This window comes from Chrysemys picta, chromosome 9 (genome assembly GCF_011386835.1).
Source record: "Chrysemys picta bellii isolate R12L10 chromosome 9, ASM1138683v2, whole genome shotgun sequence".
Lineage (NCBI taxonomy): Eukaryota > Metazoa > Chordata > Testudines > Emydidae > Chrysemys > Chrysemys picta.
In genome coordinates this window covers 17,288,966-17,311,728 of record NC_088799.1, presented here as the reverse complement: position 1 = coordinate 17,311,728, position 22,763 = coordinate 17,288,966, and the positions used below count along the sequence as shown (strand labels likewise).

The window sequence follows — 22,763 nt, the reverse complement described above, 5'->3', positions numbered from 1 at the left end:
TTTTCTCCCTTTCTCTTTTTTAATACCAGCATAGATCACAGTTTTTAGGGAAGCTAATAGTTGGGCAAATGAGGAGCTAAATTTCCATAATAATGAATGAAAGAAAACTGGATGAAAATTAATGCTGAATCTCGGGTTTCTTAATGTGTGTTGATAAAATGTCAATTAAGTCAGTTACTGAAGATAATCCCAGCAAGTGTATTTACCCAACTCAAACTGAAAATAATGGAGCTCTGCTCTTTTACAAAAATTGTTTTCTGCTAGAACAATCACAGCTTTACCAAATGGAGTCAGCGTGTCTCTGGAAGATCAGCGAATCTAACTTATTTAGCTAATGGCAGCAATATGTCTTCTAAATAATTACCTCCAAATTTTCAAAACTTTTGAGCCTGGTAACTCTCATTTATAGTCAGTGGGAGTTAAACCCCATGCGTAGCTTTTTTTTTTTAAGATGCCAGGGATTGCATTTAGCTAAAAGACACATTTCCCATCAGATATTTGAGTTTTGTTACTTCAGCTGTCATTTTTCAATAACCTCCATGGAGACAGATATTATTGTATATGGAAACGAGAGTGACACGGCATCATTTGTGGGTTGCTTGACCAAAGTAGTTCTTTAATTGCTCGGTGTCATTCTGATGACTGAAGCATTATTTCACTTTGCTTCTAATGCAGTGAAGAGATTATGTAGCCCATTCATCGTCTGCTTTCTTTGCAGCTTGCTCCCCTGGGACTTATGGGAAACATTGTAATAGCATTTGTAAGTGTCAGAATGGAGGCTCATGCGACCATGTAACCGGACAATGTCACTGCCCACCGGGAATTAATGGACAGATTTGTGAGGATGGTATGATTTCTGTTGTTTAATTATGTACAACTGCTGTCTGGGAGTCTTGTGATTTGCCATTATTCTTATTTTTATTTATTTGTACTATGGTAGATCTTAAGGGTCACAAGTGAGATAGGTCCCCATTGCTCTAGGGAAAAGCTTGCTATCTAAATAATAGGACAGGCAAAGGGTGGGAGAGAGAAGCTGATATCTCCATTTTCGGGATGGCAAACTGAGGCACAAAGAAATTAAGTGACTTTTCCAAAGTCAAATAGGAAGACTGTGGCAGAGCCAGGTATCAGACCCAGATCTCCCAAATCCTGGTCCAGTAACTTACCCAGAAGACCATCCTTTTTCCTCAATATATTTGCTGTAGAAAGTATGCCAAGAGAAGCTGGCATGGTATTTTATAGCAAAAGCTTGGTACTGTATTGCCCATCAATTGCTGTGTTTATTTGTACACCCTCTAGGCTGTCCAAAAGGATTCTTTGGGAAGAACTGTAACAAGAAATGTAACTGTGCCAACAATGGCTATTGCCATAGACTCTATGGAGCCTGTCTGTGTGACCCAGGGTTATATGGTCGTTTCTGCCATCTAAGTAAGTCTCAATGATTTTTCTAAACTATTTATTTAAAACATGCAGGGCTCATTAGGAGTAAAAAGTCTCTCAACACATTTCTACAAGGATGTAATTCAACAGGTTATGTAACAATGTATAGCCCAATGTGCTTAAGTTTGGCTCGTGCTTAAGTGCCTTGCTAATTCAGGGCATATAACAGCAGATAATGTTTAACAAGCCCATGGAAGTGTTGTGTAATTTTCACTGATCTTTACACTTAGAGCTGGGACCAAATCATGGGTAAAGGCTAGGGCTAGATTTAGTGTTGGAGCAGGTATGTGGTTAGGTTTAGCTTCAGGCTGGGTCAAATAATGAGTTAGTATTCCTGGGATACTGTTAGATTTGGGCCAGGTCATGGGCCTGACTAAGGTTAAGGTTGGGGCTAGATTGTGGGGCCTGACTCAGGTTGGGGTTGGGATTGGGATTGGGATTGGTGGATGGCCCAAGGCTAGAGATAGGGTTGGTACCAGGTCATGTACAAATCTGAGTTAGAGTTAGTGCCATCTGGTGACTAGGTTTAGGGTTGGGGCTGGCCGGTGGCCCCTGAGCAGGGTTAGTATCAAGGCCAGAGTTAGGGTTGGGCCCTGGGTCAGGGCTGGCTGGTGGGGTAGGGCTGGCGTTTGTCTGGAGCTGGAACTAGAGATGGTAGAAAACCAAAAAATATTTCTTGAGAACTTTCAATATTTCAGAATTATTTTCATCTATTGGTATTTAAAACAGAACCATTTTTTACTAAAATAAAGGGTTTTCTTTTTTTGAAACTGCTTTTTTTTATCTTACCTCATCACTACATTGACCAAACAAAACTGGTTCTTCCACCCCCAAAAAACCAAACTCCCAAAGAACAAAGACCAGCGACTGACCACAGGGAAAGAAGAGGGGCACAATGACTGAGCACTGGAAGGAGAAGAGAAGCAGAGTAACCAACAGTCAAAAACAATAAAGGTGAAAGGTACAGTGACCAACAGCTGAACTAGGGTGACGAGATGTCCCGATTTTATAGGGACAGTCCTGATTTTTTGGGTCTTTTTCTTATATAGGCTCCTATTTCCTCCCCGACCCCCTGTCCCAATTTTTCACACTTGCTGTCTGGTCACCCTAAGCTGAACTCAGAAAAGAAAGAAAGTTCCAATGGCTGAGAGCTGAACAAACACAAAATAATTAAGACTTAACAACTGAACATAAAAAAAAAAGTAGAGAAATACGGTGATGGAACACATGTAAAGAAGAAAGAGAACGCTAATGATAACAGAACAGATGTGAAAAGAGAAGAAAGAGAAGATGACCAATTACTGAAGGCGAAGAAGACCAATGTCTGATGAAGCGGGTATTCACCCACGAAAGCTCATGCTCCAATACGTCTGTTAGTCTATAAGGTGCCACAGGACTCTTTGTTGCTTTTTACAGATTCAGACTAACAAGGCTACCCCTCTGATACAGTGAAAATAAAGACTGCCAAGTGAGAGAATGAAAAATGAAAAACAAACAGGCTATTTTTGTCATGTAAAGTTTCTGGGTTTTTTTTAAATAGAAAAATGGGAAAAATTACCAGTACTTTTTCATTAAAACTTTCATTTTTGACCCAAAATAAGTTTTGTTCAAAAGCTCTACTTTTGAACATTTCTGATTATTACATTCACTTCACATTGCCCAAAATAAAACGAGTTTGTTAATACAAGAATTATGTAAACTGTATTTTACACACACACATGCTCATGTGTACACACCTGAGTGCTTGTGTATGTATCTATTTGCTCAGAAGTACAGTGATAGCACTCTCTGCAGATCTGTGTGTAGACATTCTAAAAGAAGTCATGTGTAATTGCAAAATTAACAATTCCATTTAATCTGATTGCAGCTTGTCCCAAGTGGACCTTTGGAGCTGGCTGTTCAGAAGAATGTCAGTGTGTCAAGGAGAACACTCTGGTATGCAATGCCAGAAATGGTACTTGCACCTGCAAACCAGGTTATCAAGGGAACAAGTGCCAGAAAGGTATAATCTACCACTGATCCTCTTCTTTCTGGAAAGTCCTGTTTCTCTTTATTACATCTCATTGCTCCTCTCACATGCAGTTTTGCATTGCACCAAACTCTAATGTAGTCTGCCAGTTGTTTCTCTGTATTTTTCTTACTGCGGAGCCAAGTGGACAGTTGGCTTTATTGAAGTTGCAGGAGTATAAATGAGGGTAGAATCTGCCCAGCTGTTTTAACCTGAGCAACTGGCACTTGGGATGGAAACCTGACATAATTGAAGATAATAGTTTTGCTATTGACTTCAATAGGGTCAAGATTTTAGCCCAGGGTTTTTTTACACAGACAGTGATTTTAGAGCCCCAAGCTGTATTTTGAGGCAGCTGAACTTTTTGTGAATGATTGTGGCAATGTGCTACTAGATCGGTTTTGCAGCTTTTTAATTTCTCCCTTTGTAGTTTTTGTGGATAGTGCAAAGGAAACTGTATTCTACAGTCACATTTGAGTGTCTTCATAATCGTCTGTGGACAGTTAATGCAGTAATGCAATAAAGATACTTGCTTCACATTCCCCCTTGAATTCTTATGCCACAGAGCAACTGGTAGTATTTTGATGGGGTGGGTGGGGAATAATAATACTGATAGCTATTAAATATCCTTAGTCCTCTTGGCTAAGGATCTAATCAAAATATACCCATTCTTCCACCTCTGAACTCTGTACAAAGGCACCCAAGCAGAAGAGCATATGAAGGCAAGCGTTTTCGGGTATCAGAAGTAATAGCATCAAGAGAATAAGTAGACTGAATTATACAGGCACTTTCAGCAGCTGTTTCTCATGAATTCAAGCAATTTGTGTGCTTTGTTCTCTGGTATCAGCTAAGTCTGTTGTTGTTGTTACTACTATAATTATTTGTTTTTAATGTAGTAATTCCGGAGGCCCCAATCATGGATTAGAGCCCCATTGTATAGGCACTACACAGTGAGACAAAATGTAGTGGAAAGTGTACTCTGAGGGTCAAATTCTCCTCTCACACCACTTGCAACTCTACTGAACTGCTGCACTGGTTAAGTGACAGGAAATTAGGACTGTATTCTGCCCTTGATCGTATGCACAAAACTCCCACTGATGTCAGTAAGTGATGCATGGGAGTATCACAGAGCAGAAATTGTCCCTTTGACTCTTTTGTTCTGTTCTACTGTTATGAAAACCCTCTGCTGTGCTAATCTTAGGCTGACATTGAAATCTGTATTTAAACATGTCCTTATCCAGTATGTGACTGTGTATTTTGGATGGTGTTTGGAGGGCATCCCATGTGTAATGACCCCTTCTGTGTTTAATGTAAATGTTTAAATTTATGCAATAGTGAACACAGCTAGATTATCAATTATATTTCCTTTTAATGTTTGCATTTCTATGTCAAATATCTTTTCTGCCAAATTATCTAGCGACTCTTGTTTCAATTTTCTCAGCAACTCCTTGTTCTAACATACGTTCTTTGTGCACTCAAATTTTTCAGAGTGTACGCCTGGCTTTTATGGAGCTGGCTGTAAGCTGAAGTGCAACTGTCCTGTTGATGCTTTATGTGACCAGGAGACTGGAGACTGCAAGCATCTGTGCCCACCAGGTTTCCATGGAGAAAGGTGCCATTTATGTAGGTACCTGGATGCATATTTCAAAGGGAGGTGTAAAAGTGGATTGAGAAATTCAGCCCTGGGAAACCCAAGTTCAGATACCAAAATTCTAGGTAGTATGCGAAATTGTTACTGACACAAGTAGGTATGCCAATTGTAGCCATTGAAGCCAATTGTAGTTGTGTATACTGATGCCAGTGGTAAATTTGACCTCTGGTGTATGATGGTGGTGATGGGCTCAGGTACTAGGGCATCTAGGCAGCATAATCGATCATCAGACCTGGAGAGAGTCACTTTCCGACTTTCTAGACTGGGAGTGAATGTTAGTTCTGTGGCAGATTATGGGTATAGGAAAGAGCACAGAGCTTGGAGAAGTGAAGTGGAGATTCTGTTCCTCCTTTCATTTGAAATGCAATAAGTGCTGAATATATTGCATCAGCTAAAGCCTACAGACTCCCACTGGTATGGGAAATGAGTGGAAAATATAAACAAATAATGTAGCAGCTCATTTTAATCCCTGAACAAGAGGCTGGTTCTCTGTCCAATGACATTCTTCCAGAGATGGACAATTGGAAGGAAGTGCAGGATCATCCTGCCTGCCACCTAAAATGAGGATAAAAGATTGAGGATCGTTAAGAATACTTATAATGGCTCCAAGTAACTTAATATTTCCTTTTAAAGCTTCAGGCCTAGATTTTCCAGAGTTTTATTGCACAGTTAATTAAAGATCACAAATCACTGAGACACTGGCACTAAAATAGATCACTCTATAGCAGTGCTACCTAGATTAAAATTGCTGTTGGCGATGTTTTCTAACACTTCAGAATGTTTTGTTATGATAACCACACTCCACATCCTCTGGCTTCTTTTGAACAGCCTGTAGCCCAGGGAAGTTTGGTGTGAACTGCGGGCAGAGCTGTGGCTGTGTAGGAGTACTATGCGACTCAAAGACTGGACACTGCATGTGCCCTGCTGGCAGAACAGGTGCCGCATGTGATCAAGGTATGCTTAATGCTTGGATAGATCATTGTGCAGAGAACTCCAAGCCTTATCCTTTGCGGAGTTGGAATGGGGAGACTGGGAAGAAGTTAAATAATTCTAGTCTCCATAAAAACTGGAACAAGGTAACACCTTCTATCTGCAGAATGGACAAGCTCATGTATCCATGTGGACTTCATCCAAACTCCATGGAATCCACTCCAAAGCAGTAGGCAGGGCCGGCTCTAGGCACCAGCGCTCCAAGCATGTGCATGGGGCAGCACTTTCTAAGGGGCAGCACTCCGGCTCCTTTTTTTTTTTTTGCTTGGGGCGCAAAAAGCCGGGAGCCGGCCCTGAGCGGAGGTGAGCTGTGGTGGTGGGGGGCGCGGGGAGGGACGCAGGAAGTAACCGGGGGGGGGCAGAGGAACCGCTCCCCCCCAGCTCACCTCCGCTCCACTGCCGCCTGCTCCCCTGAGTGCGCCGCCGCTCCGCTTCTCACCCCTCCCTCCCAGGCTTGCCGAGCGAATCAGCTGTTTTGCAGCAAGCCTGGGAAGGAGCGGGGAGAAGCGGAGCGGCGGCAGCGTGCTCAGGGGAGCAGGCAGAGCGGAGGTGAGCTGCAGCGGTGGGGGGCATGGGGAGGGCCGCAGGAAGTAAGCCTGTGGGGGAGGCAGAGGAACCGTTCCCCCCCCCCAGCTCACCTCCGCTCCACTGCCACCTGCTTGCCTGGGAGGGAGCGGTTGGAGGGGAAATGTGGCATGCCTGGGGGAGGAGGCGGGGCCAGAGATTTGGGGAAGGGGTTGGAATGGGGCGGGGAAGGGGCGGAGTTGGGGCGGGGCCGGGGGCGCGGGAAATTTTTTTTGCTTGGGGCGCCAAAAAACTTGGAGCTGGCCCTGGCGGTAGGAGTTAGTTCAGTCACCCTACCCATTCATTCCATTGTCTCTGCTAAGACTGCCAATAGAGATGCCAGTTGTAATGGTGATTTGTGTAAGGGGCAGGGCTGGTGCTGGACAGGGACATCAGGGCAGTTGTACTAGACTAAAGCTGTCAGCAGGTCTGTGCTGCTGTGTACGCAGTGCCTCCTGCCTGGTTCATGTCTGCTGCTCCTGCAGCTGCTGAGGGAGCAGCAGGGAACAAGTGCAGAGCTCAGAGACAATATGGAAAGAGGGCCTGGGTATCCCCCTTAGCCATCCAGAAACCAGTAAGGGAAAGGGGGAGGGAAACAGATGAGGGAGTAATAGCATGGGGAAGAAGGGGAAATAACTTCAGTGGTGGGAGGAAGGGAGAAACAAGGCAAAGGGATGGGGAAGGGGCAAGAACATGAAGCTGCTGCCACTGGGAACAGTCATAGAAAACCCTGCTTCCACTTCTTACCTCAGACCTTGGCTGTTGCCCTCGTGTTGAGGACATCTATCCACTCAACTGGGACCGCTGACTTGCTGCCTCATAAATAAAAAAATATGGCTTATGGTTAACGAAAGGATAAGGAACTGAGAAATATGGGTTCTGCTCCCATCCCAGTCATCAACTACCTTGTGTGCCTCCAGGTCCACCTCATAAAATGGGGATAATGATATATCTCACAGAGGTGCTGGGCATTAATATTGGTAAAGCGCTTTGATATCCTCAGATGGAAAGCAGTATTGTAGTGCAGAGAACTGCTGTTATAACTGAGTCTTTCACACACATTCCCATTTCTCATTTTCTGATGGACTTCCCCAGACCAATAATATGTGTAATTCTGAGATTTGTGTACCCCTGCTTGGATTCCTGATGCTTCACAGATGTTCACTGAAGGAGTAGGTCAGAGGTCAGTGGAGTGTCATTCCTATCCATCGAGAAGAGAAAATTGGAAATTAGAAATCAGCCCAAACCGAATCCCACACATGAACACCTTGCTCTTTTCCTAAAGCTTGGATCCCTACCTAGCTCCTTCCTTTCTGACTCTGGCCCCATTGCTGCTGTAAATGTAGAGTGTAATTCTATAGTCTGTGGCAGTTTCCCCCCGCCCTCCAAAAAAATCTCTCTTCTAATTGAGGTTCTCCTTTTCCTCTTCTGTGCTGTGCAACCCACCCTTCAGATACAGCCAAACCAATCACAACATTATTGTATTGCAAACCACACAGAAATATAGTCCTTTTGTGATGGAAGTTGGAAGTGAGCCTCTGTGTCTCTGTTCAGATGTTTTCTCAAAGGGCTGCAATACAATATTGTGTTGATTTCTTTGGGGGTTTTGTTACGGAAGAGCTGTCGATCCATAGAGATAATTCTCTTTCCAACTCAACTTTATTTATTTTTTAAATTCCCTTCAGTAACAGCTGAAATCTGCAACTGTCTTGAGATAACAAATGGTTCAGAGCTCTTCTTTCTTGTTTCGTATAGATTGCCCTGATGGTCTGTGGGGAGTAGACTGTCAGTTCTTCTGCGAGACCTGTGAAAATGGAGGGAAGTGTAACAAAGAGACTGGAATCTGTGACTGCCCTCTGGGATACACTGGGAAATCCTGTTACCTACGTAAGTCATCAAACTGCACTGGTCAATAAAAAGAAAGTCAATAGAGAAATCAGTCTGAGCATTGATTTTTACCTTCTGTCTATTTTATAAGATATTTTTGCTGTATTAGGATATGCTGATCAAAGTTTCAAATGCATTACAAATTGACCAGGATGGATTTATGGTGTTTGCCAGACAGAGAGAGATTAGAGAGGAATCCAAGTGATGAGCTAAACAGCTGCACCAAATAATCATGGAACCATCAGACCTACTGTATGGCAATATTCTAGGCAGAGAGAAAGTGCTCAGTACCTGTCTGCACTAAAAGTAAAATAAGCTGATTTCCAATGGGTGTTGGGTATCTAGCTTCCTTATGGTCTTTTGAAAATCTCAGCCAGAAGGTAACACAGCCTTTGACTTCTGGTCACCAATTCAAATGTAGTTTATGTTGGTCTTGAAGGAAAGTCTCACTCCAAGCCCTGATGGATAGGTGGCCACATCACAAAACTGCTACCATATGGCCTCAATAGGCATATTTGTCATTTAGTTGGCTCCCTCAGTTGCGAGATCATGGGCAAAATAGGCTACGATCTACCCCAAAATGATTCAGTCCAGAATTGAATTTGAGCAGTTTGGCCAGATAGTATGGGAGATGTTGTAGCGGTGCTGCTATGATGTACTGGTTCTGTGACTAAACAGAGGACTTCAGTTGCAACTGAAACACTTAAAGAGGGAGTGTGGGATTATAGCGGCTCCCTATATTCGTCCACTGGGCGTTGAGTTTGCCCCTCCAGCCCTACAGAAGAATGTGGGGATTGACCCCTCCTTATATCCTGCATGGATCTTGGGGATCTACCAGAAGTAAGAGCTGCCACCGAACAACAGGCCCCTTTGGGCCCACTCCAGCTCCACGTCCCCCTCTTAGGGAGAGCATTGTCCCAACTCCTACTATTAAATATGTCATTCAACTTTGGCCATGAATATCACTGACATTCATAATTCAGGGTTTGGGCTTGTGCACTCCCCGCTTCAGCAAGAGGTTCCCTTTCCATATTTCCATGAACTAACTGATTTGTTGGACATGCTGTGAAGTTTATGAAGCAACTCCAGTAAGTCAGTTGAGTGTCTCCCAATGTATGGGATTAGGCCTTATTAGGCCCTGCTCTCTTAGTATATAAACTGCTGATATTTCACTCATTTTTGTTTTTATTTTCTGTGTTCGGTTAATACCCGATTCAGAAGGCAGAAGGAGGGCAGAACAAGTGAAGTTGTTGCTGTCTCATTTGAAATGACAGCCCATGCTTGAGTTAATATCTAGGTGAAAAATACCATCTGTCTATTTGTTTTCAGCCTGCCCAAATGGTTACTATGGGCAAAACTGCCTGTTGCAGTGCAGCTGTAATAGCAATGCTCAGTGTCACCATGTTACCGGAGAGTGCACATGTCCTCCTGGCTGGAGTGGCCATGACTGCAAACGTCGTAAGTCAGAAATGTATCCTCTGTACTTAATATGTGCTGTCTTTCATAAACTTAAATGGAAACCAAGGGAACCAAAGCTCTGTTTGTTCTTAGACTTGTTCTCAGACTATTAAACTTTTTAATATATTTTTGCTAATCTTATTGCTTCTGAAATTGTGTATTTATAGGTTTATACAGCCTGGGTGGTGATAATCCTTAATTATCTATGTTCATAGTATTGAAATAGATGACTGATGAAGCACAAAGTGTTCATATAAGCACCTATTTTAACACTCTGCATCAATTTTCTGAACACCGTCTGTGCCATCAGCATTTTGACTGACAGCCAGTTTTGTTTTTCATTTTCAATACAGCTTAGTTTTAAGATTAATTCCCAATCTTTCACTTTGTCTGGAGGGAAGACTTATCTCAACAAGTGAGCAGCACAGATGGTTTTGTGGCATAATGTCACTCCCTAAATTGTGAATATAAATGCTGTGTGAAATTCTGCTCTCTCTTACAACACAGTACAATAATAATACCTAGTTCTTATATAGAGCTTTTCAACAGTAGATATCAAAGTGCTCCCAATCTTTAATGTATTTAACCACACAACTCCCCAGTGAGTTAGGGAAAAGTACTATTATTCTTATTTTAAAGATGGGGAACTGAGGCATACATTGTTAAACTATTTAGGCATTGCTGTGCTCAGCGTAGCAATGCCTAACTGATTTAGGAGGCTACATATCATTTTCAAAAGGGATTGAGACACTTAGGAGTCTAAACCCCATTGACAGTTGCACATGCCCAGGTGCAGTAACACTATATTCGTTTTTTTTTATCATCATCAACATCATTCCACCTCTTCTCTTAAGCAATGGGTGATTTTTCTCTGCTGGAAATATTGGCAAAATTGAGATTGGGGTTTGAGAAGGAACTTTCAACCTTTCCCAGAAACCCAGGGAAAACTCAAAGTGTTTTCTTGTTGAAACATAATACATATGTTACCGGCAAATTGAAATGTGTCCTCCCTTTTTGGGTCAGTACGCAGTAGAGCTGGTCAAAAAAAGGTAAATACATTTCACATAGAATTTCAAAAGAAATGAAACTTTTTCATCTAATTCAAAATGTTCCATGAACATTTTCATTTTTTTTGGACTGAAATCCTCAAACTTTCAGAAATCTGTTTTATTTTGGAGTGGGAAAATCTTTCTTTAAAAAAGTCTCTCCTTTTTCCAGAGCAAAGTAAAAAAGAAAGTGAAAAGGGTGTCTTTTTCCCCAGTTAAATGCATTTTTTTTCTAACAAATGAAAAATTTCTACCAAAGTGAGAACTTCTCTCTGCACAAAAATGAATAAGCCTTATGCAAAGTAACGGTGGCCAAATTTACAAACTTAAGTGTCTAGAATTAGTCACCTAAATCGACATTTAAGCATTCAAATCAGTGTCCTGATTTTCAGAAATGCTGAGTAAATTCATCACCCATTGACTTCATTTGAAATTCAGATTCATAGATTTTTAAGGCCAAAAGGGACTAATGGCTCATATAGGCTAATCTCCTGTATAACACAGGCCATAGGATTTCATCCAGTTACATCTGTATTCAGCCCCAAAACTTACTTGACTAAAGCATTTCTTCCAGAGAACCACTCAGTCTTGATCTGTAGAGTTCAAAAGATGGAGAATCCACCACTTCCCTTGGTAGTGTGTTCCAATTTGTAATCACCCTCTCTGTTAAAAATGTATGCTTTATTTCTAATTTGAAATATGTCTGGTTTTTAACTTCCAGTCATTGATTCTTGATTATGCCTTTCTCTGGTAAGTTAAAGAGTCCCTTAGTCCCTGGTATTTTCTCTCCATGAAGGAGTACTCATCATTTCTGAATATTAAATCACTTTGATCTAGTTGTTTAATATCAGTTTATGCACTTCAATGGACCTATGCCTTTTAACCCCAGCAGAGGATCTGGCCCTAAGCATCTGGCCATTGTACCTATTTTCTAATCTCCCATCCACATATAACGCTGCCTGCTACCTCAAGCATGCAGTTCAGTCTTGTGCAAATGTTGTTGTGTTGCTTTGCAGCTTGTGATGCTGGCCATTGGGGAGAGCGCTGTGAAAGCTTGTGTCTCTGCAATAACAGCGATGGTAGCTGTGATCCAGTCACTGGGATTTGTTTCTGTGAAGCAGGATACTCTGGGAAACGCTGTGAGCAGAGTAAGTGCAAAAGCATCAAAGTGGGGAATTCACAGTGATCAAGATCAAAAATTGTTTTCCCTTTTGTTTATTTTTAGGAAGGCATCCATGTTGGAGAATGCACATTTTTCAGGAGGCTCAGATTTCAGCAGTGCTAGACAGGTTAATTAATCATTTGGATTCCAGAAGAGTTATTTTCAGAATAGTTTTGAATTGAACAGCTACTTTGGCAATTACACTTCATTTTAGGGTGATTAAATTGCATATATCTGCATCTTTGCTCCCTTGTATAAAATTTTAAGGTATTTGCCCTTTCTTCCTAAACTCCTTTAGAGCTCAGGCGGATGGAAATGGTTTACAGGTCCATAATGGACGCAAACATAGATATGCTGATATCCTCCCTGCATTATAGCCCATATCCTGATACTAATCTCTTTACCAAAATACACCTCAGGCAATACCAGCTGTATATACATCATACAATGTGAACTACTATAAGGGGCAAGATTCCCTAAAGCATGAGATTTGAACACTCCATCTTGCCATCCCTAAATACAAATGCCATTATAGGTCCTAAAATTATTCAGCTTCGAAGTCCAGCTGCCATATTTTACTCTTGACACTAGTTTTGTGGGAAGTATTTATGTAGTCACAATGTAATTCATGATGGGAGAAAGGAATAAACGAAAAGAGAGAGAGAAACGCCAGGAGGGAGGCAGATTAAAAAGGGGAGGAGAATGAAATATTGTATATGATGTTGGGCGTGCCCATTTGCCTCCTTGTCAAGATACTTGCATACCACAATGATAGGAGCCTGAGATATTCCTAAACTAACTAGTTATTTATTCTACTTCCAGTTACAGATTCATCTTTGAAAGCCCAAAGGTGCCACATCATGTTATTTCTTGGGCTCTGTGATATTTTCCAGACTGCCTAAAAATGACTTTGTTAATTCAAATGTTGAAATCCTTCCCTTTTAAAGGGATCTAGCAGATTTCTACCTAACTCATTTCAAAATAAGTTAGCAGGACCTATAAACTGCTAGAGAAACCCTGCATTATTGTGTCTAGGCTAAGCTATCACTACCATTCAGCTCTGTCTAACGTGTGTCTAATGTAAATTAGCCAACTGGCCCTATTTTAATTGATTTTTCTATAGCCCTGGAGGATATTATTTACAGGCTGAAGTGGTGTTTTTTCCGTGAGATAGTGAGTGAGATACCAGTCTCTCCTTTAAACTCCCAACAATTACTGCTAATCCATCTCCCAGATGTAATGTTTTGGCTTGAATTTTTCCAAGCAGAGCCTGTAAGTAGGGCATACAGCTTTCAGTTTGGAGCTTTCTGGAGGAGGTCACCCTGTTTAACATTCTCGCTCACTTGCATAGGGTCTACTGTGGAATCTGGATTGCAGAAAAAAAGTTGGTTGGGGGGGAGGAAGTGGGTTTTAAGTGTAACATTAGGAATTCTGCATGGCTTACCCTCATCCCAGCAGGTGAACTCTCATGGGATTTGGGCAAATAAGTGAGTCTAAACCAGTGTGTGGTACACATCAAATCAGAAACTAGGAATTTGGGAGTTGTGATTTTTGCAACTTTACACTTTGTTGTTTTCCTGTGTAGTATGCAGAACTGACTGCATCCCTCAGATCTCCCTTTTCCCTTAAAATATACCTTAATATAAAGCAACATAAGCTTCCCACAGAAGCCAACACCTAACGTTAACTGTTTTCAGGGTATAGAGACAAATGTTGGTCCTCCACTTGTGAACAGAAAAGCTTCAAAAGTACTTTAGAATTGCAAACTGATCATCGATTGTACTACAGGGATCTATGACAGATTCAGCTCAACATACAGCTTTTATTCTTTCTGTCCAGGATGCCCTAAGAGAACCTTTGGCCCAAATTGTAAGTACAGCTGTCAGTGCCAGAATGGAGCTGCCTGTGACCATGTGAGTGGAGCCTGTACTTGTGCGGCTGGCTGGACAGGAACTTTTTGTGAAAAAGGTACATTCCCCCCCCCCCCCGCCCTTTCATTTCTAGGCAGATGTTTCTCACAGATCATTGTAGCGCTGGTTTTATAATCAGCAGGACCTGATCTAGGTAAACCATCCAACTTAACTGAGACATCCTAATTAAATTTTATAAACCAGCATTGCCTAACATTAAGTTTGTGACTTGACAGGACTCCTTATCTACTTAAAATTAGATATATGCTTAAGAACCTTGTTGAATTGGAGCCTTTCTGAAGAAAGTCTTCCTGCTTTAACACAGAGAAAAACGTTTCCCCATTTTTGAATTCTTTCATTGTCCCCATGGCATTTATAACATTATCTTAGAATAAAACATCTCCCCCAATAAGCTGCTTAAGGAGATACACGCTTCTAACGTTAAAGTCTATCACTGCATCTGTTATCACCTAGTAACTTGCTAACATGATGTAACAATTATTTTGGATTGGATTTCGTACATATATTATAGTTGATATGTTGCACGTTCTTGTGATGTTGTTTTCGTGCCATAAGCTATGCAGAGAATAAAAAAAATATATATATTGGCTGGGATACAGTAAAAATAATGTGTAAGTCATCTGTCATTTTGCAGAAATATCTGAATTTGTTTTGTTGCATATTTTACAGACAATGATCATTAAACCAAACCTTGGATGTTTTGTTTCACATCAAAATTATCAGTTAGTTTAGGTAGATAAAAATGTATGTGTTAGAATGAGACAGATTAATCACTCGTGCATCTATTGCCCTCTAGTGGAAATGAAAGCACTTTGCAACTTCCGTGCTATAACAGAATATGCAACAGTCTACAAATTGTGGAAATTGCACATATTATTTCCTTTTTCATTCTGTCCAGGAAGTGTTAAAAGAAACAGAACAATCTAAGTTCTGATGGAGAAACTTATGAGGTAATTTGTGAACATTGTACAAGGCTCTTTTTTAAAATAACTGATCCATGCCTTATTTTTATTACTCAGGTTTTTTTTTCTGTCTTAAACAAAGAATTTGCTGACTCCATAAAGGAGAAATGAATCCTAAGACTTATGCATGAAAAATTAAAAGCCATAAAATGGAAAAATGGCCTTTTTTTCCCAACAGCCTTTTTCTTATAGCTCTCCATAAGATCTTACAGCACCCATCTGGGCAGTCCAAACAATACAATACTGCATTGATTAAAGCAAGGTGATTTTTTTCCAGCACATAGTAAAGTTGCTTAAAAATACGTTTTCCAGGGTCCTGAAACTATTCATAAATTTGGATCAAGCTTGGCAAATAGGGGGGATAGCTCAGTGGTTTGAGCATTAGCCTGCTAAACCTAGGGTTGTGAGTTCAATCCTTGAGGGGGCTGTATAGGGATCTGGGGCAAAAATCTGTCTGGGGATGGGTCCTGCTTTGAGCAGGGGGTTGGACTAGATGGCCTCCTGAGGTCCCTTCTATCCCTGATATTCTATAAACCTGAATGAACATTTTTTGTCTTTTCATTTTGGTGAGGGGGGGGAAGAGGGAGGGAGATCAGGTTTGGTTAGAAACTAACCATATTTACCTTATTTTATTTTTTGGTTTGGCTATCTATGAAACAACAACAATTATTCACTCACTTCCACCACTGATACAATCCATGGCAGATATATGGCTTCATGCAAAAGGTCTTGAGGGAAGTAGAAGTGCTTAAGACATTTATAACTAGACTACATGAATCATAAGAAAATATTCTGGAAGGAACAAATCTACGCTAGCAAGAAGAATGGATTAAATGAACCACTTTTCCTTCTGCTTATCTTTCTCTGCTATATGAATTGTGAGACAAGTTAGTCAGTCTTGGGATAATTTGGTTGTTCTTCCTAGAATACATCTAAAAGACAAAAATTCTGAACTTGTCAACTAAAATGAAATCAAAATAAAATACAATATATTTTGTTATTTACATTATTTCTGGGACTGGATAGGTCAGGATAAAAGGACTGGGACAAGCAGCCGGGGTGGGGAAGAGACAGGACTGTTCAGTGATAGATTGGATGGGACAGGCAGAAGGGATCAAACTTGAGGGGGAATGCTCCAAAGAGTCAGTGCCTACTAGAGAACACTTCCCACCAGAGCCTGGAATGGAGCTCAAGATTCCTGAGTCTCTCCAATCCTCAGCTGTCAGCAAATGTCTGTGAAACCCACTGGCAAAATGTGTGTCTCACCCCCTCTTGTGATGGTGCTCCACATAGAGTGTGACTCTTCTTGGGGTGCCCAGAACTGGGACTCCTCTTGTTATCCTCCTGCCTCAGCAAGAGAAAGACTTGCTTGTGCTTAACAGTGTATCAGCTCCCTGACACCACCAGTCTGTTAGTCACCCAAACAATCATGGATCAGCGTTCATGTCATACTCCCTGTCAGTACCCAGCCCAGGCCAGGGAAGCTAATGATGCAACCAGTGGACCAAATTCGGTGATGTATACTGGTCACGTGCCACCTGAGGCACATTGTGCATATGCTAAAAAGAAAAGGGCTCTGCCAGCCCTCACTGTCCCTTGCAGGTAACAGTCGGTGCACTGCACCCCTCTGAAAGTGTCCCCCTGTAGTATCCAGCCCCTTTCATTGGACACTCACAGAAATTACCAGATTTGCTGTCCCCAAAAGAACAGTGTATACACAGCTTGACTGGTACAACTCAGGATCAGGTCCTTTATAACTTCACAGCACTGAGATATAGTGAAAACAATCATAAGTTTATTATCAAAGGCTGAGATTTAAGAGATAGTGAGTAAGGATAACAAGTGGAAATGGAAATGGGTACATATAAAACAAAGGGTGTAACATGCATTCTAGAATATAAACGTAACTTTAACAGGCTAAACTTTTGTCTAAAGTAGCTTGTCACACCTAAAGCAATCTCCCAGCAATTCCAACCAACAAAGTAGGGATCCTCCTATCATAAATGGAAAAGGCGCTGTCCTTTTTGCTTCCTCAGAGAGGGATAAAAGGGATGGTTTTTTTTGCTTTCTTCTTATACCCCAAAATCCACTGTTTTGAACCTAGAGACAGGATGACACCTCCCCTTCCCCAGTGCTTTATTCCCCAGTGTACTGGCTTACCATCCTCATGTTGATATAGTATGCAAATAGACTTCCATCGTGTTGGCTTACGATGCTTATTTTTCATGTAAATCAAGGCAGACAGGTGAATCGAAGAACTTTTGTCTGGCAAAATATGTTTGCCAACCCTGTCTGGGACAGAGATTCAAAAACTTATTTTCAGTAGTTGGGGAAGGTATTTCTCTCTTGTACACTGAGTCCTACACACTACTGGAACTTAATAAACAATAATATGCAGTATACAGTGATTCAGTTAAGAGTTGAAACCACATGCAGTAATTTCTACTTTGCAGCTTGATATTGGCTCGCCCACCAATGAGAATAAACAGAGGGCTGATCAATACTTCTTGACTGTTTGACACCAATATATGTTCTATTTCCCCATTTCTCTGAGACAGCACATGTTTGGGAGGTACAATAAGTCTCAAAGCATCCATGCGACCTTGAAGAAACTACTGGCTGGACTGACTGAAGAAGAGGATTGCCATTCCACTTGGAGTAAATGAGCCAGTTGTATGAAATCATATGTTCAGAAAACTAAACTGCCACTGTCAAGTCAAAGTGAGCTTCCCGGAGATTCCAAATCAGACCTTGCACTGTGCTACCACTACCTTTTGCCACCAGAGGACTTACATTCACTTTCTATTTTAGTCCACTGATAGCTACAGATATTGCACTGGATTTCATTGTATTATAGGCAGGCTAGGTAGTAACTCTCTTTTAAAAGACCCCATTTTCAGATGCAGCAGCAGTGGAAGGATTAGATTGGGACATAAAGCCTGATGGTGAGAAATGGAGGGACTGGCAGCTGGCAGGTGGAGGAATAGGAGGTGGGGGACAGAGCCTGGGAAACTGGGACTGACGGGGCAAAGAGACTGCGATGAGAAGGCCAGCAGGGTGTTGGGATCTGGGGCTGGTGAGGCAAGAACACAGGAACAAGGAGCCAGGGGTACATGGGTGGGGGCGGGGAGGAAGAGACAGGACTGGGACAGGGGCAGAAGGGGTCAGGCTTGGAGGAGAATGGGGGAGAAAGGTCTGTGTCCAATAGAGAACGCACCCCTCAAGAACCTGGAATGGAACACAAGATTCCTGAGTCTCAACATTCCTCTGTTTCCATCTTTGAAGCCCACTGGCAAAGTGTGTCGCATCTCACTCCCTCCCTCATCTCCCTCCAGACAGAGGATAACAACCTCTTATTGCTGTCAGTTACTCAGCTCATATAGCAGAAGTCTATGCTGTAGATCTAAAGGTTCCAACCATGTTGATGATCTATTCAGTTGTTAGTATGATTCCATATGATGGAATTTCTGTGGGGGGATTTGTTTGTGCATTGAGTGGTTTCTTCTTTAAAAAAAAGTAGAAAATTGTACACACAAAACTTATCTCATTTTATCGATGGGGAACTGAGGCACAGAGATTAAGGTCAAAAGTGTCCACCAATTTTGGGTGCTCAGTTGAGATGTTTATGTAGAATGATACTGTTGCATCTTATAGGGGTGCTGTCAAATTTGATTCATTAATGTTTGCTAAGCACTCAGAAATTATAGTGATTGGCATCATAGAAAAACTCACGAGGAAATTAATAATTCTGTATTCAGAGCATGGATTAAATGGTGTGCAGTAAGTAAGGCCTACTGCCACACATTGAGCAATGTGGATAAAACAAAATATTGCATAGCTGCTCATCCAGTGTCCATCCAGAACACTGAATAAGGGAGGGGTCCTGTGGAAAAATTGGACATGTTCTTATAATTAAAAATTCATTATAATACAGATGCACAAGGGGACTGAATTAAGGTTGCACAGACAAGCTTAATTCTATCACTTCCTAACTTTTTAGAATTTGACTATGCAACCTTAGCATTCTTTTAGCATAGTATTTTGCACATAATATGGATATAGAAACCTCTTGACCACTGAGACAATCGTTGATAGTTTATTCTCCCTATGTCAAGTGTTCCTTATTGGTGCATACATAGCCTGACTCAGCAGGTCTACTCTTTCTCACATTCTGCAAGTGTATTTATTGAATCTCTGTGATGCCCTGAAGAGGCCCTGCCACATTTAGTTTCTCTTGATGTTCTTTGCCTACCAATGTGAATTATCTGCTTCTTCTAGCAAGTTTTTCCTGTAAACACTGAACTGCAATAATATATCTTATATTTGTTTTGTAAAACTCTTTAGAAATATGACAGGATAGTCAATTGGATCATATGTCCGCAAATCTAAAGATAAGGAGATGGGACAGGGATGATCTAAACTTTGTGTTATACAGAATTGCCTGACCTCTTGAAATCCACCTTATCTCCAAATGTATCTCGCATAGAACTGGGAAGTCTTTCCTCTTTTTAGTCTATTCACCTTTTTCTTCACTTTTAATAACATAACAACTGGTTTATGTGAATTCATATTCATTAGCTCTCTAGTCTTGTGGTTTTGGATTATAGACTCAGCTGCATTTCCCTGTGTAGCAATCTGTACAACAGTATAATAATCAGGGAACATATACCCCAAATTGTTGGACATGCACAATAATGGGACCCCATTCACTGCTTTTCAGTTTTAACTTTTAATGGGACACAGGCTCCCAAGTATAATTTCAGATTGACTGTATAACTGAAAAGGGCACCAACTAAAAAGTTTTCCCAAGTACAGAGCTTCCAGAAGCCAAGGGCTGGAATTTGCTGTTTGCCAGACAGTTATGTAAAGAAATGGGAACTGCTTTTTAAAAAACCCACCTTTTTTCCATTTTTAGCTTGTCCAGGTGGATTTTTTGGACTTGACTGCCACCAGGTGTGTGAATGCAAGAATGCAGCTCGCTGTGACCACATCATAGGAACATGCCAGTGTCTCCCTGGCTGGGTGGGAGCCAAGTGTGACCAATGTACGTATAACAGCAATGATCCCAGCAAAGCTCTGACAAAGCTCACAAAAGTTCGTCTTCCTAACTCTAAAAATGGCTCCTGATTAGGTGTAGAAGAACCTAATAAGTTAGATAGATAAAGTCACACTTCTTTCCAGAGATGCCATAAATGGAAACATTTCTTTTTTTGGTTAGCATACAAATAATCTGTTATTTCCTTTTACTTCCACTGCAATACATCAAATGTAAGTGTTTCACAGTACATCCCATTTGTTTTTAGATAGCACAGTTGTGTCCTGCAATATGTTAACCGAACTTTTCATTTCTATGAAGTGTTAAAGGGCAAAATGTTACTCCAAAGGATTGTTTTGCTATTAGGGTGGAGTGGGGGTTGGGGGGGTTTATAATTAATTCTTATAAATGTCATTTGCAAAAAAGGTAAGTTCCTGGAATTTCACAAACAGTAAGAATGAACTGTCCCACTTAATAAGGCAGGTTCTGAGGTGGTTGCTTTGTTTCTGTTTTGAATAGACATTATTGCTGGATCCTCTGATAAATCTGCCAGCAAATCTGATGGAAAGTCATTCTTTTCCTTATCTTCATAGCATCATTTGCAGGCATCACTGAGCCTTGTTGTTTGAAAAAAATCAGTGATGGTGTTTTCTTTTCCAAATTAATTTTTTTATTTAAGCTTTAAACTTTCAAATACTGAGGATGACTCCTGACCCCAGTGACTTCAACAGAGCCAGGATTTCACCCTGAAAGTACAGTATAATCATCCTCTGCAAACAGCACTGTGGAGCTCAGAAAAATTTATACTCATTCATAGCAGCATTGCATAATAAATAGATTCTTATTGTTTGTGGAGGCCTGTACAGGGCTCCTTAGACCCACAAATGTCATGATTCTCTCAGCTAGAAGTTTATAGTTTATTTAATACACTTATTTGACAAACTCCCTCCATTTTGTCACCCTCCTGCAAACTCCAACCACCTTAATGACCAAACCTGACTGCAACTTTTTCAGACATGCCCCCTGATTTGACCGACCCCCATTCCAGCCCAATCCCCATAGTGGCCTGCTGTCATGGGACATGCAACAACCAAACACTCCTGCTACCTCTACCTCTGACCATATCCCACCTCTTTCCTGCAATTCCCTCTGCACAAACAAGCTCACGCATCCTCCCTTCTATCTAAAGATCCTCTCCCACAACCTCCCCCATCCCTGTTTGGACAAGTCCCCTGACTCCAGGGACAATGTTGTTGAACCTTTCTGCTGTCCTCCCACCTACTTTCCAAACGATCCCCCAGTGCCACCACCCAGTCTTTTTTCCTTCTACAAACACCTGGACCGGCTATTCCACCTTCAGTTTAATATATTAAAATTCTTCATGTCAATGATAATCTCTCTTGCTACCCTATGTATAGGTTAATCAACTGGCTTTGTGAAATATAGTGCCATTGAAATATGTCTGTGCTGTTTGGGAGCAGAGGTGTTGCTGAGTGGGTGTGTTGCTTGTTTCTTGGTTGCAGTCCATTTACACTGCCCTCTAAAAGAGCCACAAAGTTAGCAATCTGTCAGCTTCGCTCTTGACTGCTCTGTAAACTGTATTAAAAATTGGAAGCTTTGTTCCTACATATTTTATTAAATTCAATTAAGAAATGAGGCCCTTTGTCATAGGCCTCACATGTCCCCCTTCATCTTCCTAGCAAAGTCTACTGGGATTACGTAAGAAAGCAACTATTTATTCTCTTGCACTGGAACCATTAAAGCTTTATGCTGCCCTTGATTTATCCCTTGTGCTAGTTAAGACACCAAAGGCTTCAAGACTCCTTTTGCCTGCAAAAGGGTAAGGTCAAATAACAATGCACAGGGGTGACCTGTTTCTCCCTTAGCTAAACAATGTATCATCATCTAGTAATGCCTTGTACTACACGGATGACTTTGCAGGTTTGGCCAAAGGTTGCTAATAATAATAACAACAATAATAAACAATGTATGGAAGTGGCCTGTTTCCAGGTCATCTAACCCCAGATATGATTATATTTATATCCGCAGTTGAGAGCCTTGGTAATGGGGAAGAGGGCTAAAGTTTGGAGGAACCTAAGACAGAAATAGAGTTGATCTAAGACTTAGCAGTATTAAGAGCTGCTGGCATAGGGAAGTCCCAGTGTGCAGATGAGAAAGCTTTCAGAATTATTGACAAGACAGGATGCAACCTGTCTGAAGAGAACATGTAAACAAGGAGGGTTATATAAATGAGTCTGACTTGTTCTTTCACTGTGCCAAGAGTAGTGGCCTGCAAGACAGTTTGAAATCAAACACTAGCAACATTTACCAGCATTGGTCACTTATTTCCAGAAGTTTAACTTGAGATGCCCAATTCCCAGGGCCGGCACAACCCATTAAGCAACCTAGGCAGTCGCCTAGGGCACTAACATTTGGGGGCGGCGACCGTGGTGGACGGATCTTCGGCCGTCCCGGTCAGCAGCGGCATTTCAGGGGCGGGACCTTCCGCCACTTCTTTCGGGGGCGGCATTTCGGGGGCGGGACCTTCTGCCGCCTCTGTCGGGGGCAGGACTTTCCGCCGCCTAGGGCGGCAAAAAAGCTGGCTGCACTCCTGCCAGTTCCCTGAGGA

The 22,763-nt window shown here is 41.5% G+C and overlaps 1 protein-coding gene across 7 annotated transcripts in view; it reads left to right on the top strand.

Moving 5' to 3' along the window:
- LOC101953726 (multiple epidermal growth factor-like domains protein 6) overlaps positions 1-22,763 on the top strand; it is a 276,313-nt gene that overhangs the window by 216,185 nt on the left and 37,365 nt on the right. For all 7 annotated transcript variants that reach the window (XM_008164980.4, XM_008164979.4, XM_065557816.1 and 4 more), the window contains 10 exons: positions 719-847; positions 1,300-1,428; positions 3,308-3,442; positions 4,937-5,071; positions 5,928-6,053; positions 8,409-8,540; positions 9,870-9,998; positions 12,061-12,192; positions 14,046-14,174; positions 20,015-20,143. In XM_008164980.4, the coding sequence (XP_008163202.2) occupies positions 719-847; positions 1,300-1,428; positions 3,308-3,442; positions 4,937-5,071; positions 5,928-6,053; positions 8,409-8,540; positions 9,870-9,998; positions 12,061-12,192; positions 14,046-14,174; positions 20,015-20,143 (1,305 nt within the window). The remainder of the gene's footprint in view (positions 1-718; positions 848-1,299; positions 1,429-3,307; positions 3,443-4,936; positions 5,072-5,927; positions 6,054-8,408; positions 8,541-9,869; positions 9,999-12,060; positions 12,193-14,045; positions 14,175-20,014; positions 20,144-22,763) is intronic.